This window comes from Podospora pseudocomata, chromosome 5 (genome assembly GCF_035222375.1).
Source record: "Podospora pseudocomata strain CBS 415.72m chromosome 5, whole genome shotgun sequence".
Classification (NCBI taxonomy): Eukaryota; Fungi; Ascomycota; class Sordariomycetes; order Sordariales; family Podosporaceae; genus Podospora; species Podospora pseudocomata.
This window is the reverse complement of record NC_085889.1, coordinates 2,248,269-2,264,493: the sequence shown is the minus strand read 5'-3', so window position 1 is coordinate 2,264,493 and position 16,225 is coordinate 2,248,269. Positions and strand designations below refer to the sequence as shown.

Sequence of the window (16,225 nt, the reverse complement as noted above, 5' to 3'; positions counted from 1 at the left end):
GAGGTGTGGAAAAATGCAAAAGATTATCGTCAGCAGTAGGGTTCGAACCTACGCTCCCGAAGGAATTAGATACCTGAATGTGATGGATATTCAAGTCTAACGCATTAGACCACTCTGCCATGCTGACCGATGCTGACTGTTTGTTGATTTGGAAAGGAGAAATGTGGCTCATGCGTGGTACAACCTCACATGGACCTCCTTTTTTTTTTTCCTCAATAATTTTTTTTTGAATTGCACCATGACATAACTTGGGCAGAGAGGCGCCGGTTAATTATGTTCATTCCAATGAATTGCAGACTAAATAAGCCATGGTGGATGCTAAGGTATTTTAACGAGGCGGCAACCTGAGATACCTCAGAAGAGCTAAATGCGTGGGTTTATTCCGTGAATTATGGGGGGGACTTGGTGAGAGTTGAAGACAAGAATATAGTTCTGATCATCGGAAAACAATGAATTATTACATAAACATGAGCCTGGTGCCTACTAATATGATTCAGTTGCACTGTTTACCTTGGGATCGATAGCTGTAAATAATACGACAACGTGCATAGTAAACAAGGGTACAGTCTACTCTGTAAATATATCCCGGAACTGCGAAAGTTGGAGTAGCCAGATGAGCCGTGATTGTGTTACCGGAAATGCCACAAGATAGGTACCTTAGTTACGTATAACTGTCATAAAATGGAGTGACTTTGGCCAAGCAATCTGACGGTGCACTGGGTGCTGTCAACGGTTTCGTGATCTTTAGGTCTTGCGTGGAAGGGGTATTAAAACTAGCATGGTTGGCATATATGGTATATTTATTCATTACATTATACTGCTGTTGATCTTGAAATAGTTTGGCTGCCTCGGTTGGGCTTACAGGAGACTCTCACCGAGTTAGGTAGAACTGATGGCTTGATTGTATATGATGTCGACCACAATAGAAAGACTTTTGGCACAGGGCTAGATTTTGGGTTTGAAGATCACTGTCAATTATTGACTGCATTTTATTGCTTAAATATGTTTATGGAAGGTACGATTGGTACACCGACCTGGCTCTTGCCTGGTAAGATCCAGTTAGTGTAAAGAAAAAATTCGCAAGAGGAAGTCACGCTCAACCCGCGGAAATTTACGACCAGCACTTTCATCATCAACAACCGTATAATTTTATTTTCGATGGGAAATCGGCAGAGAAACACCAGCATCTATACCAATGAACCGGGTAGCGAATGTTGGGAGCTGGCACCATCCAAATTCACTCTCCGATTCCTCTCACGTACCTCATATCCAACCATCTCAGAGATGGCTCAATCATCTACCAAGCAAAGTCGAGATGTTATCGACTTCTGGGCTTCGCTTATATTGTGTAAGCATCATCCTGAGCTGCATACGACCCCCAACGCTAGCTTCCTTCCAGAATATATGAGACCAAATTGTTTTGACTTGGAGGCCGTTTACTCGTGTTCTTCGAAGCGACCAACACAATCCCCGACACTCTTGTGCTAGCTCGCCAAAGCAGCAACAGTATCACTAAGTAGAAAACGCCATCAGCTAAGTTATCCGAATTTGCGATCATGCTCAGATGGCTATCCGTGGCGATGGAAGCAACCTCCATATACCCCCCTTGCTTCTGCCAACAGTCAGCACCCAATTGACATATGTGGCTGGCGATAATACTGGGAGCTCATCGTCTCACCTCCAACCAGAACATCCGCTGTCTGAACACTCGGATAGAGGATCTAATTCCTGTCGAAACTCCCCGGCCTGAGGTTTCACCCAGCACAGAGGGTGAGCTGATAGTCAAGTCAACTGAGTTTACTGAGGAGGAGATTATGTGATGAGCATTGACCCGTACGATATTTACTACTTCGGACGATCTATACTAGTTCCGAGGACCATCCGCAGAACACAGACAGAAAGCTTCTACAAACAACTAATCAGGGGCAAGGCTGTTCTCTGCGGCATCGATGTGTCTAACATGTCCCCTATAGTTCTCATAGGCGCCAAGATACAACAAGGAAAGTATCGAGAAGCATGTCAAATCGGACCGGATTACCGGAAAGAACTCTGGTCTCGCCAAACTGAATTGTGTGTCTGGACAACGGACAGACTACTTGATCCAGATGGTAGAGTACTGGCGAAAGGACGCCCTCGAGAATACCAAGCGATTCCTCCTGTATTTGTTGCGCAAGCAGTGGTCTACAGAAGACACAGACTTTTACACGACAAGAGATCGGTGACACCCAACGTGTTTTACTGGAACGTAGTGGAAAGAGTGAGGCGCCAGTCGTAGCATATCTCAAGCAGGAAGACAACGAGTATCGTGCGGTCTATGAAATGAACCCCGAAGTCGAAATCGAGAATATCGTCAAGCCCTCGCCGGACCCATTCTCCTGCTTCCAGTTTTCGACCATATCAACAAACAAATCTGGCAAGTTGTCATTGAGACCCTTAATAAGCTCAGATATGCCAACCCGATGCATCTGATGTACCCCGCAATGGTGGTTCAACGGCTCTACCGGTACCAGTACTTCTTCGCAGAAGAGGAGTTTGGGATTGAACCACGATTTTCGAGCAGTGCAGAAGGGAACGATGGGAAGTTCAAACCTCTCCGGCCTCGGCTTGAAGACTTCTTGGTTCTCGGCCATTAGCATGTAGCCGTACATCAACTGGCACAGTCAGCCTGGTGGTTGCATCCATTTCAGCATTATTTCGAAACTTGGAGGGCCGAGGCACATATCCCGCACCCGAGGAGTATTCCTGAGCCCGAAAGGACTCAGGTCCGTAATGCTACAAGGGCAACGGCACCTGGGGAAGACGTCCAAAACTCTACGTGACAGATCACTGACGGGCACGACCTGCATCAGACCATGTATGTTTTGGACAACCAAAACGGCCGTGAGATGATGGTTGCGTACGATATGATGAAGCCAGTTCAATTCGAAGACCTCATCTACGAACCAGCGTCAGATGCTCATTGAGAAGAGTTCACGCGGCCAGAATGTTTGCCACAGTTCGAGGAAGCGACAGTGGCAAAGGCCGGACAATCAGAACGGCTATAATAATGCCCCTCAGAAGACATTTTGGTCATAACTCCAAGCCCGGCCATCTCATGAGGCTCACCGACTATATTTCAAGGTATGCCAACTATCATTTGAGGCGCAGTAACTATCTTTTAAGATACATTAGCTCGCTTCGTAGGCACACCGACTGTTGTGCAAGGCCGAGGCACTGCTTCTCAACATATGGTCAATACTGTAACCGCGCGTCAGGGTTGATTGCACCTATGTCTCTTGTCGGTACAGAGGAGCGTGGTTGACGCTGTTATGAGGTCTGGGATTATATCGACACTAACGTCCACCAAGAACCAGACTGCGGACCCAGACCCGATCACTACGTCAACAGTCTTAGGGACGTCAAATTGATATGGAAGGGCCTCGAGGGCGTAACCTCGAAACATCAGCCCAGTTGCTCTAGAATGACACAGACTAACTCTACACCCCAGGAAGGAGTTCCCAGACGAGAGGTGGAAAGGCGATGCCCACCAGGGCAAGATTACCAAAGCAACATTTGTAGCAGCCTTTGGAAGATACCCTGAGGTACGATAACAAAATCTTACCAGTTGCTGGTAGCTTTATGGCAACGCCATCGACTCCTCCGAAATGGACCAGAAGTGCCGGATGATATTTAGCAGCTACTATCTACCTAATTCTGGATCATCCAAAGTAGTCCTTGATATCACTAGGAGGCTTCAGGCAAGGTTCTGGATGCAACTAGACGGCTTTTTTGACAAGGTCGTCGGCCAGATCAAAAAGAGATTTGTTGGATGAGAAGAAAGGGTTGTTGCTCAGGAAGAAGACTGGGTGATTGCAAAGAAAGATAGAGGGAAGAAGGGGAAGAGTGGGGTGGAACGTAATCCTTGGTTTCTGTGTATACCTCATGTATTTTCATGTATTGGTGCTGTTACTTCCATGGCTGTTTTTAAATTTTTTCCTAAAGGTTTAGCTTTTTGGTCCAAGTGTATCGTAAACGGATTGGTAGTCTTTAGAGAGACCTAAGCAAGGTGCCAACGCATCCTACTATTAGAGTTGACGATTATAGATCGTGAGCATGAATGGACGGCTGCTTGTACTGGTCACCGCGTTGGTGCGATATCATGTTTTTGTCATCCTACCACCCCCTTCGTCTGCTTCTGATATTGCTTGTCAAGTAGTCAAGGTCTATATGTGAGACATGCACATTGCAGCACCTATACCCTCCTCCTACAAACTCACCTTACCCACCCCCATGACCAACATTTGGGTGGTCAGGAAGGGGGGCAGTGCTGAAATCTGTTGGTTGCCGAGATAGAGCGAGAGTCAGATCTGACGTTGATGTGGGAGTATGAGTAGCTAGCTGACGAGTAGGAAAGTAGGCTATGGCCTTTTGCATCTCTGATGGGGCATTGTAAACCAAGATGGTCAGCTGCGTGCTACCCCGGATTTTGCCCGTAGTGCCCGTCTGAGCATTACCACCGGAGGTAACCAGCCTAGAATTAGAACGAAGAAAACTTGATTTAAACCGGATCAGGGACCGAGAAGGAGGATCCGGCAGGGTGGTAGCCAGCGGAGAAGTGTGGCGCATGCTCCCCGTTCACCCCGGGCCGGGTGCTCCCAGGGATCTGGGAGCATTACATGATGCACATCCAGCTGTCATCCTCGGGAGCTAACTTGTTTTGCTTTGATAGTGGAGTGGAGAGAGTGTTGCTTGAGGCTTCTTGGGGACAAAAGGGCCGTTTAAGGCCTCCTCCTAGGTTTCTCCATCCACCGTTTTTGTCATCAACGCTGTGGGGAAACGTTGCACAGCCCTCGTTCGCCGTCTGAGACGGGGAGGGAGGGCCATCTAAGACATTCAGGGACCAGTACCTTGTGAGGCTTGAAGTTTCTCTGCGCTAGTTTGTAGTCTTGGATGCTGAATGGCTCGGAGAAACACAAGGTTGTGGTGTGTGAGTGTGTGGCTGCCATGCCACAGCTCCGTTGTTTTACATAGGGCTGTGCAAGAGCGTGTGGATGAGCTTCTATGTTTCATCCGGGCTGGTGGGTATTTTACATCAGCGAGGGTGCATGGCCACGATGCAATGAGTGCTATGCAATGCCATGTTCTGATGTGACTTCGGCCTGCCCTCGATTGGTTGGGGATTCTTGGAGTTGGGCTGTTAGATATATCGAGATTCTGGACCTCTCAGATCTTGCGTTATTATGAAAGCGAAAGGTGGCATCCGCGTGTTGAGACGTCTCATCTCGAAACGAAATCTCGCTCCCGCCAAAGAATACAGAAAATGCTCCCACGCGTGGTTATCGAGATGGCGTTTCTGAGAGCTCGTTGGAGGATGGAGATTGGAGGTTGGAGGTTTGATATGGCCCAAGCTCGTCTGCAAGCCCCCTGCTGGTAGCTGAGTCGTGAGTGGTCCACGGGGGCTGTTCAGCAGCTCCACACTGACGATTTCGAGGATCCAGCCAATGGAACCTGCCGGTGAAGACCGGAGCTAATCCAACTTGGGCGTCATACATCAACGCCAATGTACATCTCGAACGACATGTCTTCGTGGGGACTGGGAGAAAGCGGGAAGTCGATGGTGAACAAAATCCCTTCATGGCCCAATGGTGTCTGGAAGCGGATGTGGCGGCTTGCTAAAGGGTTAGTGGTGTCCGGGGCTGCATGTGCACCGCCGGCACTTGGTGTACAATATCTCGGCGGGGATCCCTATTTCAGTGAAATTTGTGTGATGATGTAGGACGTGCTGGGAAAGGTCTGAACATGAGGTGCTTCCTCGGTCAACTGTTTGAGATGGTGAGGGAAATTGAAGCCTATGGTGAGGGAACTTTGGCTCCGGCATGCGTGGGGGGTGCCATATCCCGAAACTGTTAATTGAAGTCTTCTGAGGTCGATGATGATTCGGAGAAGAGGCTCCTCTTGGATAGCACCCCCGAGAGATCTAAAGTTAAATTCAGCTAGGGCCTATGGGCAACGCTTTAATTGTCCGGTAGCTGATAGACTTTGTGATAAGGTAGCGACCTAAGCATGCACAGCTGAAAACGGATAGCCTCGACGAACCAAGCGGCGCGTAACCTGCCCGCGGCGCATGTACAGGAAAGGGGCAAACCGTTCCAGAGAGCGTCTTCTGGATGGGGATTGGGAATTCCTGGAAGTCTGGAAATTGAATGAGACATCAGTCATGGCGATGATGGAATGAGGGGCAGTCGGCAGCCTGGCAGCAGTCGGTGGTTTCTTGTCCTTACGCAGTCGACCCTCGGAACTCCACGTGCTTGGCAGTGATCAGCATGAACCCTGCACGGCTAGCCCTGTGCCCAATCGAAGATCTAGATTGCCCGCAACCAGCCATCATCAACCCCACCCCGGTCTTGACTTGTCCACCTGCTCGCCTCACCGGGCTTTGCTGTGTTGTGCTGTGGTTGTCAGCACGTTGGCCAGACTCTTTTTCTCACTCGAGTAGCTCAAAGCTCTCTCTCCTCTCCTCGCCGCTCAATCAACGTTTCCCCTCGTCCCAACTGCGCTTGCTAAACGACGCTTTCCGTAATTCCTCTGTTCCTTGTCCGTCCCCCGAATCCGAATCCCGAGCTGCAGGTAAGTCGATGTGAACTGCCCTTGTCCTGTCCTTGACCGCTCCGTCGGGAGCGCTCCAGGTCCTTTACCGTCCTTCGTCGTATCGCTAGACGCTTGATCCCGCACGCCACATCTTGCCTCGGAGGGGCTCAGCGCATGCTCATGCGAATGAATTGCTGCTGCTTGCTAGACATCAACATTGACAACCTCGCGATTACCGAACCCTTTCCCCTCCACCCCCTGTCCCCGTACTTCCACGCCAAGAAGGGGTACCTTTCCAACGCGTCTGTCCCGGATTTTTTTTTTTTGGAAGGAGCATATTTAACTTTGTTGACGACCTGCCCAGAGCTCTTTTGCTCTCTGCTCTCCCAGTCCACAGATACACACCGACGCCGCGTCCTTTGCCGCTCGACCAAGGCCTGTTGGCCGCCCGCCGATAACAACAACCCCTCCCTCTGTTTCCCTTTTGCTTTCCTGAAAGAATGTCTGGGTTTCCTGGTGCCGGTTATGCGGGAGGATACGCTCCTCCGCCGCAGCAGCAGTATGCTGGCTACTACCCGTACGGCCTTTACACCCGCGTCTTCAAAACTCGACCGTCTTGACTGACATGGGCCTCACAGTCCCCAGAACTACGGTTACCAGCAGGCCCCTCCACCGCAGGGCCAATATGGCTACCAACAACCTCCGCCAGGCCAGCAATATGGCTATCAGCAGGTGTGTTCTCCGTTGGCCTGGATCAGAGGATCTTGAAGCTAAATACATATGGTATAGCCGCCTCCACAAGGCTACCACCAACCCCCACCGCAACAGCAACCACCGCAACAACAACCACAATACGGACGACCGAGTGAGTGGAACCGGCGATTGGGCCCCAAGTGAGGGAGACATATATACGCACATTGCTAAACAATACATCAGACATGCCGACCGTAAACTCCAACTCTTACGTTCACGGGAACCACGGTGCCCCTCCTCCGCCACCCCAAGCTCCTCAGCACTTTGGATATGGTGCTCCGCAAGGCTATGCTTTCCAGTACTCACAATGTACAGGGAAAAGAAAAGCTCTACTGATCGGAATCAACTACTTCTCGCAACGCGGCCAGCTTCGTGGGTGTATCAATGACGTTAGGAACATGTCCTCGTATCTGGTGGAAAGATTTGGCTACAAGCGAGAGGATATGGTCATTCTTACGGACGACCAGCAGAACCCCATGAGCCAACCGACCAAACAGAACATCTTGAGGGCTATGCATTGGCTCGTCAAGGATGCTCGCCCTAACGACTCCCTTTTCTTCCACTACTCTGGTCACGGTGGTCAGACGAAGGATCTTGATGGTGACGAGGAGGACGGATATGACGAGGTCATCTACCCGGTCGACTTCCGGCAAGTCGGGCACATCACGGATGACGAGATGCACAGAATCATGGTGCGCCCACTACAAGCGGGCGTTCGCTTGACAGCCATCTTCGACTCGTGCCATTCCGGAACCGCGCTCGATCTTCCCTACATCTACTCCACCCAGGGTATCCTCAAGGAGCCCAACCTTGCCAAGGAGGCCGGCCAAGGTCTTCTCGGTGTTATTTCCGCCTACAGCCAGGGCGATCTCAGTGGTGTTGCCAGCAATATCATGGGCTTCTTTAAGAAGGCCAGCAATGGCGAAGATGCCCACGCCCGTACCCTCGCGACGAAGACCTCGCGTGCCGATGTTGTCATGTTGTCCGGAAGCAAAGACGACCAGACTTCGTTCGTACCCCCCTTTTTTTCGTGACTAACATTCTGTGACACCCATCCCCTTTTTTTGCTTTTCCTATTTGATTTTGCAGGGCCGATTCGGCAGTATCATGCGACGAGACATGGCTTTTTTATTATTTCTATTTTGGTTTCCGTTTGTTGGTCCAGAGTTGCGGCCTTGCTTGGCATTTGGGGCCGATGAACTCGGTCACCCCTTCACTGGTCACCCATTTCTATCAGCAGCAACCGTGAGCTAACACACACCATCTACAGTGCCGACGCCACGATTGCTTCTCAAGCGACTGGAGCCATGTCCTGGGCCTTTATCAACTCGCTCAAAAAGAACCCCCAGCAGAGCTATGTGCAGCTCCTCAACAGCATCCGCGACGAGCTACAGACGCGTTACACCCAAAAGCCGCAGCTCTCGTGCAGTCACCCTCTTGGTGAGATCGCGCCCTACCTTGTGACCACGTTCAAAGCGCGTCCGGATTGAAGAGAACAAAGTTTTTACTAACCAAAAGGGGATGTGTTTGGGGGAGGTTAACAGATACGAACTTGCTCTTTGTCATGTGAGGGCGTTCCTACTAAGATAATAATCACTTGGCATGAAATTGTATATACGATTTGAGGGTTTTTCTTGTATCCCCTTTTGGATGTCATACAAAAGAAAAAATCTACTGGTGGATTTTTGGTAGGGAGAAGTCGAAGAATCTTTTGAGTATTTGGGATTGTTTTTGATGTGTGTCATGGTTTTTATTGTAGGATAGGGATGCAGGAAGATAGGGATGCAGGAATTATGTGAGGGTTGGTGATTTGTTCAGAGGAAAAATGATAAAAACGATGATATGAATTTTGGTTCTTTCTTTCATTTTGGCTGAGGAGCAAAAAGGGTCGCTCGCTAATTGCTACAAGTTTCCTGGGGGTACATATATATGTCTCTCACTTTCTAATGTCTGTTGTCTCTTATTTCTTGCCACTTTGACGGTCAAGCAACAAATGCTGGGTTCTCTTTCTTGATCTTGGGGGTTTGACGATGTTGATGACTTATGAAATCCTTTTCACCCTTTTAACATCAGAAATAGTGCAACGAGTACACCGAAATGACAGATATGTGGTACCCTGTCCTGAATCCGCTTTGTGCTTTGCTGTCTTTTTTTTGGATCCTTCCATTTGCTACATATATATCCATTAAATTCCCACTTCATCTTTATCCTTTCATTTCCAACCCCCTCCCAACCTCAACCACTCATAACTACATCCCCTCCCCCCTGCCCCGTCTCCTCCTCCCTCATCAACCAAGCCATAAGCCCCCAAAGCAGCTGCACCGCCTCGATCCTCTCCTCCACCTTGAAAAAGTCAAACCACTGACTCCTTCTCACCTCAATCTTTCCCCAGCTCCTTCCCCCCCTCTTGTCAATCTCGTTCAAATCACCCTCTAGCACCTCCAACAACCTGTTTGGCACCCTGACGCGGACAACGCTGATGTGGTGGAATAACCCGGAAATGACAAAAATATCATCATACCCCGCTGCTTTGACCCTTCCAATAGCAGTATACTTTGCCTTTTTGTCCCACGTCGAGTTAGGAGGTTGAACACGGCGGTACGCGTCATAAATAGGGTTTTGCTTTCCGTCTTTGCCCGACTTTGTCTTGAGACGTTTCGAGCTTGAGCCAGAGCTGGAGCTACTTCTTGAGGAGGAGGGGGAAAGCGAAGAATAAGGCCGGCGGGCGAGGGAGCTGGTTATTGATGGTGCCGAGGAAGGAGGGGGTGCTGGCGAAGAGGGAATAGCAGGAGAAGGGGGGACAACAGGGGGAGGAGGGGCGTCCTTGTCGCCGAGGATGACGTCGTTGGTTGACTTGGCGGATTGGGCTTCGATTTCCCTTCCTATGGGACCTCCTGGACCGCCTCCCCACCTGGGCTTGGTGGCCCACCAGGCGTTTTCCCCGATGCGTTTCTCTGTTTTCCCTTCGCGGGCGCGGTGCTGGGCTGTGATGAGGGCTGCGATGAGCTCGCGGGAGAGGTCGAGGATGGATTCCCTGTCTGTTGAGGGGGTTGGTGGGAAGGCGGTGGTGTGCCGGGCTGAGACGGCGGCGAGGGGGCCTTCGACTACACCGGCGCGGGCGGCTTCACGGGTGGTGGGTGAGCGGAAGAGGAATGTGCATCCGGAGGTGAAGTAGGAACTGCGAGACCGGGGGGAAGACTGGTTGGTGGTGATGAGGAGACGGGGTTCGACACGGGGGGAGGTGACGTTGCAGCCAAAGTCGTAGGCTACGAGCTTGAGGAAGGCGGTGACCATGCCGCCGCGGTAGTCGGGGGGCATCTTGTCACCGGAAAAAGTCCTCAAGTATTGGGCTTCCTTGGGGGTGTTGGCATCGTCTTCCTTCTCTTTGGCGTCACTTTCTGTGCCACTGGCAGTTTCTGAAGATGTCGTTTCTGCTGGCTTGGGCCCAGGCGGTGTTGGTTTCGAAGTGTCATCCCAGTAGGGTGTGAACAGCTCGAGGTGACGGTAGAACTCATAGGCATTTCCTAACCGAGCTTGAGGTTGACCTTTGGGGGCGGGCAACCTACGGACGGTCCGGTAGGCGGCATCATTGTCGATAGACAGCTCACGCTTCCGGTCCAGGTAAGTCTGGCAGCCGGGGGACAGTGCGCCATTGTTCAAACGTTTCCTGGTAGATTCATTTTTCAGATGGGCCTCCTCACCTGAGAGGGCATCCCAAACAGCAAAGTCCGGGATGAAGGATGGGTCTGGGACGAGCTCCTGGGGGGCCGAGTCCGGGATGACGTGCACTCCCAAGGCTTCCAGGTGCGATATGGAAAGGTCAGTTGGCCGCACTATGCCCTGCAGCAACTTCGTAACAGGCTTCCGGGCCCGGCCCTCAGGAGCCGAGTCGGTTTGTTGCTGATCGTCATTCTGGACCTGGGGATAGCATTGGGGAAAGTTGATAGGTGTAGGCGGTGGAATGTCCTCGGGCTTGATGTTGGACAATACCGGCGCGGCAGGAACTAAACCATCTCATCAGAAAAGGCCCAATGACGATCACACAGCGGACGTCAACTGCCGCATAAACCTTAAAGAGACGGATGGAAGCTAGCAACTGGGCAGGCAAAGACAACTGGCAACGGTTCTTTTCGCGACGCCATCCGACGCCGTTTGGGTCTGTTTGAACTCATGCCTCATGGACACGGCAGCCGCCGTCAGGTACTAACTAGCTAGCCAGTGCCAGTGCCAGTGCCAGTGCTTCCGACGGACGGAAGGAGCGGTCTCTCTTGTGTCACGCCAAGGGGAACTGACTTGACTGATGACTGATGACTGACTGTATGGAAATGAGTCGAACGATGATTACTCACTGAGGGTATGTAGACTTCCAAACATTTTGATTACTTAGGTAAGGCTGTTTTGCGGGGAAAGGAAGCGAGGTTGATCAGGAATCGAAACGACAGACGCCTAGGCACAGGGGACCTTAGCTGTTATCGCCGATCAGGTCTGGGCTCACACACAACAGTGTGTGTGTGTGTGTGTGTGTGTGTGTGTGTGTGATGGAAGCACACGAACTCGATTAGAATTGATTACTCCGTAGTCTCTCCTCTACTTCGAGGAAAAGCAGCGGTGGTTCTGGCGGCGGTGGAGAGCTACGAATACACCTTCGGAGGGGCGGGAAGCGGGGGAGTCGACATTCGTTGGCGTTGCATGAGATAGCGTGCCGGACCGAAATGAACCGTGCGTCCACGCAGCCAAAGTGATCCGATCCGGGGTCTCGTTCGGCGGTGGGCGGATTCATGTATTCGTTGTCTTCCTCAGTTGGGTTCATCTCAAGTTCTTCGTCTCAAACTGCCACGTAAGGCGATGACTGGAAGCACCACCCAACCGCATTCTACAATCTCCTCTCCGGCCTGAACGGGGATGGCGGCGTGGGGTCCGAAGCTTGGGCTCCGCTTCCCGGGGGTTCGGTCGGACGTGCCCGTTGTCGCGGGACCTCGCGCCATCGCGTTCGCATCAACGACCACAGCTAAACCCAATTGGGGCATTTTGAGCTTGTCAACTGGTGGTGTGGTGGTGCACTGAAGCGGATCCGGCGTTTCCCCTGCCGAACGGTCCCTGTTTCAGAAAGATGCTCAACCATCTGTACCTCTCCAATGCCAACCTCAGTCTGGCTGATGAACATTTGGCTAAGGTACGGAGCAACTCTCACTTGCTGGGCCTCTGGAGTGAGCAGCACCGACATCTCTGACAATATTTATGTCGACACTCGCTTCCTACAGTTTAAACTCATCTTCACCATGGTTCATCTCGTCTTTGACTGCCTCTGGCTAACATCACCACTGCCCAGAACAAGCGCCCGTTCCCCGCAAAAAGGGGCAGCGGGGAAGATGCCTCAAGACTGTCACAGGACCGGGGTCAGCACCATTCCAACGTTTCTGGAACCACACTCAGATCAAGAGCCTCACGGGTGATCCCCTGCGCGTGCTCTCCGACGTCTTGTCCTCGTCCAGCCAATGGCAGCTCGCCCAGAACCCCTACTGTCGTCCATCAAACCACTGCCAACCATCATGCTGCCCGTGCTGAATGTCAGAGCCGTCCCCTTTGGGACATGCTGCCGTCGAGCGAGGGGCACATCGTGAGAGCGCCAGTCGTGCCTCTCTCACCACCGTGCCCTACCCCCAACCCCAGATCTCATCCTCTCCCTCCCCGTCTCCTCGTCTATTCACCCGGCATCACCACTTTCTGGGTGTTGTGTTGAGTTCAACTTTAGCCGCAGGCCGTCGCTTGTTTGCCATCTCCTTCGACAGGAGATACCTGCCCGTTCTCTCTCTCTTCTTTTCATACTCATCTTATGATTCTAGCAATGCCCTAGAAGGCCCTAGAGGCCAAGCATCTTTGCTTCTTTTGAGTCGCCCTTTTTTTGATTGTATTTTTAGACCTTTCCTTCGATAGCGACTGGCCTCGCCGAACCGAACAGGATTTCGAGAGAGTGTGCGTAGGGGTTTAGAAAAACAAAGAGAACAAGATGGCATCAAACAACCTCCCAGCGGGAGCGTTCTTCACATCGATCGAGGGGAGGAGATGTACGGCAATACCCAAGGTGGCAGTTGCGTCGCCCGACGTGAACACGCCAGCCCCCGTCCAGACGACACCGCCGCCAGCCATCATCGAGGTCCAGCCGACGCCGACGCCCGAGCCAGCACCAGCCGAGACGACAGCAGTGGTAGTGGTAGGGGCAGGAGACAACAGAGCAGATCCTGCTGCTAACGATGGCAATGAAGTAGAGCAAGAGATTGTTGCTCCAAGTACGACGAGCTCCCCCCCGGCTGTCATCAACTCACCCATCATCACACCTCCCAGCCCAGCGCCAGAATCGGTGCAAGTGGTACAGGCACCAGCCGAGATCTCTCCGCCGCCGGTGGCCCTCCCGCCGCCGGTATCGTCGTTGTCTCCTCTGCCTATTGTACTCCAGCCTGATGCTGGCGCTAATCTCCAGTCCTTCACTGTCATTGCAGAACCTGCCCCGTCTCAGCAGTTCATGGTTGAGCCGTCTGCCACGCGGAACAGTCAGACTGATAACAGAGTAATAGCCTCTTCTACCAATGCGCTGCCAGGGTCTTCGGAGACGGACAGTTCGGATTCTCTATCGCCTCCCCCGGGAGTCTTTCCTGATGGGGGCCCAGCAGCAACACCGGTCTCGCCCACCATTGGGGGCGTGTCGCCTCAGGGCACGGCTGGTGGTGGAGCCTTTCCCGATACCGACATGACAGCAGGTTCATCAGGAGCTTCCAACAGCAACGCAGTGCAATCAACCTTGGCCGTGGCAGGAGGTGTCATCGGAGGTGTGGTTGCCCTCAGCATACTGGCCTTCTTCTTCTGGTGGTGGAGGCGTCGGATGCTCAGGAAAAGACGGAGCACTCTTCTGACTCCGCTTGATGCGACCTCCTTTGACAGAAACGAAAAAGGGGGCCCCTATATCATCCAGCGAGGGAGCATCGGTCCAACCCCAGTGAGCGAGAAAGTCAAGGCGGCCCTGGGGATCAACTTCAACAAGTTCCGCGCCCACGTCAGAAACAAGACAGGAGGAGGCAGCAGCGCGCACTCGGTCAACCTGGACCGGGGTACGTCACAGTTCATCGACGCGAACGACATCGCCCACAGCAGGAACGGCTCAGCAGGAGTCAACACCCGCGGAGGTGAAGCATCAGCCGGAGACCGATTCGTCGACTTCTTCTCCCGGATGAAACTCGATATTGGCTTCAAGAACCGAGACCCGGCAAGTGACAACCTAGCAGCGATGGGCAACTACAACGCCACCGCGGAGAAGAACGCCATGGCCAACAACCTGCCCGGCCAAAACCAACAACAACCCGACTTTCTGACCCTGCTAGGAATGGACGAATCCGAACTCGACCACGAAGCCCAACGCCGCCGCGGGTCACTGTCGCGCAACAACCGGAGGAGCACCTCTAGCACAGATCACTTCCTCTCCGGACTCAACCTCTTTTCTTCCTCCACCTCCCAAAACAACAACAACCACAACAACAACAACAACACCAACCCCTTCAGCGACGCCAACGCCGTCACCCTCCCTCCCCGCTCCTCAGCCCAACCCCCGCCGTTGAACCCCTTCTCCGACGCCAACGCCATAAACAAACCAACAACCTACATATCCGACATCCGCCGCTCCCGAGGCCAATCTTTTACCACCACCGGCGGTCCCCCCCGCCAACAATCAACCCTCTACCGCGACAGCCTCCGCGACTCCTTCACCACCACAGTAACAACAACCACCATCCCGGGCCGCAACAAATTCCGCTCTGACCCCTTTGACCTTGAAAGGCCAGAGTTCCTCGGCATGGGGAATATACCCCCTCCTATCCTGATTGAAGGGAAAAAGGCGAGCATCATTTCGTCTACGGCAGGGACGGTGGGGACAGGGAGCGTGAGTGGGAGTGTGGTTATTAGGAAGCCGCAGTCAGCGGTGGTGGTGAAAAGGGGCCAGAGGGCGGAGAGCTTTTCGAGCAAGTACTCTAGTGGGGTGAGTAGTTTGGGGGGGTTTGAGGAGGGTGGGGGGTGGAGTGATCCCGGGCCGGATGTTGGGCCGGCGGTTGTGGCTAGGGGTGGAAGTCCGACTACTGGGACGGGTGGATGGAGGGATGAGGAGGAGGGGGGGATGGAGGGGATTAGGAGGGTGGGGACTGGGGGGAGTGGGAGGAGTGTTGGGAAGGCGATGTAGTTGAGGGGAGTTATGTCTCGTTGTTCTTTTTTTTCTTCTTTTTTTTTTGGTAAAGTGTTTTCTCTTCGTTGGTGCTGTTGGTTTTCTTGAGGAGGGTGTTTCGTTGTTGTTGTTGTTGTTGTTGTTGTTGTTGTTGTTGTTGTTGTTGTTGTTGTTGTTGTCGTCGTTGCCGTTGTTAACGCAAGATGGGGGATACCAAGAAGGAAAAATGAGCATTGGGTATGGGGAAGGGTTGGGGGGAAGAGGGTGGTGATGACGATGGGATGTAAGCACATCGGATGGTTGGGAACATTATACCCCCTTTTTGGATGGAGTCAAGGGGGTCGGGTTGCTCGTGAGCTGGGGTTGAGGATAGGGGATCGCTTTCTCACACACAAACACAAACACATTCGCTTTTTACCTTTTTTCAACACCACACACAACTTTGGCACAAAAAGCTGTACGTATATACATATAGGCACACCCGCATAAGGATATAGGAGGATCCTTGTTTTTGTCTTTCCCTTTTCTGTTTTCTTCTCTTGTACGTCCTGTTTGTTACTGTTGGAGTAATGAGATGAATCATTTTGTTGTTGTTACTGTTGTTGTTGAGAGAAAAAGTAAAACGTCGTCATGTCATCTGATGATTTTTTTTGCGCTGGATAGTCTCCGACAGACATGTCTCAGCTGCAAGTAACAAGCTTT

General features: G+C 52.1%; 5 protein-coding genes and 1 non-coding gene across 6 annotated transcripts; 4 read left to right on the top strand and 2 right to left on the bottom strand.

Moving 5' to 3' along the window:
- Positions 1 to 27: 27 nt before the first annotated feature.
- On the bottom strand, positions 28 to 127 carry QC762_0081090. The gene has a single exon. It is a non-coding gene; the product is annotated as a tRNA-Ser (tRNA).
- Positions 128 to 5,383: 5,256 nt separating this feature from the next.
- QC762_0081080 (uncharacterized protein) lies at positions 5,384 to 7,025 on the top strand (the record flags this gene model as incomplete). The annotated part of the gene is made up of 2 exons (XM_062883907.1): positions 5,384 to 6,606; positions 6,958 to 7,025. The coding sequence occupies exons 1-2, from the start codon at positions 6,303 to 6,305 to the stop codon at positions 7,023 to 7,025; spliced, it is 372 nt and encodes a 123-aa protein (XP_062742170.1). The 5' UTR covers positions 5,384 to 6,302.
- Positions 7,026 to 7,067: 42 nt separating this feature from the next.
- On the top strand, positions 7,068 to 9,384 carry MCA1_2 (Ca(2+)-dependent cysteine protease; the record flags this gene model as incomplete). Its single annotated transcript, XM_062891016.1, is given in 7 exon segments — positions 7,068 to 7,144; positions 7,206 to 7,299; positions 7,357 to 7,432; positions 7,504 to 8,329; positions 8,591 to 8,760; positions 8,865 to 9,092; positions 9,109 to 9,384. The coding sequence occupies 6 exon segments, from the start codon at positions 7,068 to 7,070 to the stop codon at positions 8,888 to 8,890; spliced, it is 1,269 nt and encodes a 422-aa protein (XP_062742169.1). The 3' UTR covers positions 8,891 to 9,092; positions 9,109 to 9,384.
- On the bottom strand, positions 9,342 to 16,187 carry QC762_505930 (uncharacterized protein). The gene is made up of 2 exons (XM_062891015.1): positions 11,670 to 16,187; positions 9,342 to 11,324 (listed from the first exon to the last, which is right to left on the bottom strand). Exons 1-2 carry the CDS (start codon positions 11,692 to 11,694, stop codon positions 9,556 to 9,558), a joined length of 1,794 nt encoding a protein of 597 aa, XP_062742166.1. The 5' UTR covers positions 11,695 to 16,187; the 3' UTR covers positions 9,342 to 9,555.
- QC762_0081060 (uncharacterized protein) lies at positions 11,836 to 12,885 on the top strand (the record flags this gene model as incomplete). Its single annotated transcript, XM_062883906.1, has 2 exons — positions 11,836 to 12,493; positions 12,676 to 12,885. Exons 1-2 carry the CDS (start codon positions 12,431 to 12,433, stop codon positions 12,883 to 12,885), a joined length of 273 nt encoding a protein of 90 aa, XP_062742168.1. The 5' UTR covers positions 11,836 to 12,430.
- On the top strand, positions 13,328 to 15,541 carry QC762_505920 (uncharacterized protein; the record flags this gene model as incomplete). Its single annotated transcript, XM_062891014.1, has 1 exon — positions 13,328 to 15,541. The coding sequence occupies one exon, from the start codon at positions 13,328 to 13,330 to the stop codon at positions 15,539 to 15,541; it is 2,214 nt and encodes a 737-aa protein (XP_062742167.1).
- Positions 16,188 to 16,225: the final 38 nt, after the last annotated feature.

Coding starts and splice junctions, on each gene's coding strand:
- QC762_505930 (XM_062891015.1), bottom strand. CDS start 11,694: ATGTTTGGAAGTCTACATACCCTCA. Junction 11,325..11,669: donor TGGAAGTCTACATACCCTCA/GTGAGTAATCAT, acceptor GAGATGGTTTAG/TTCCTGCCGCGCCGGTATTG.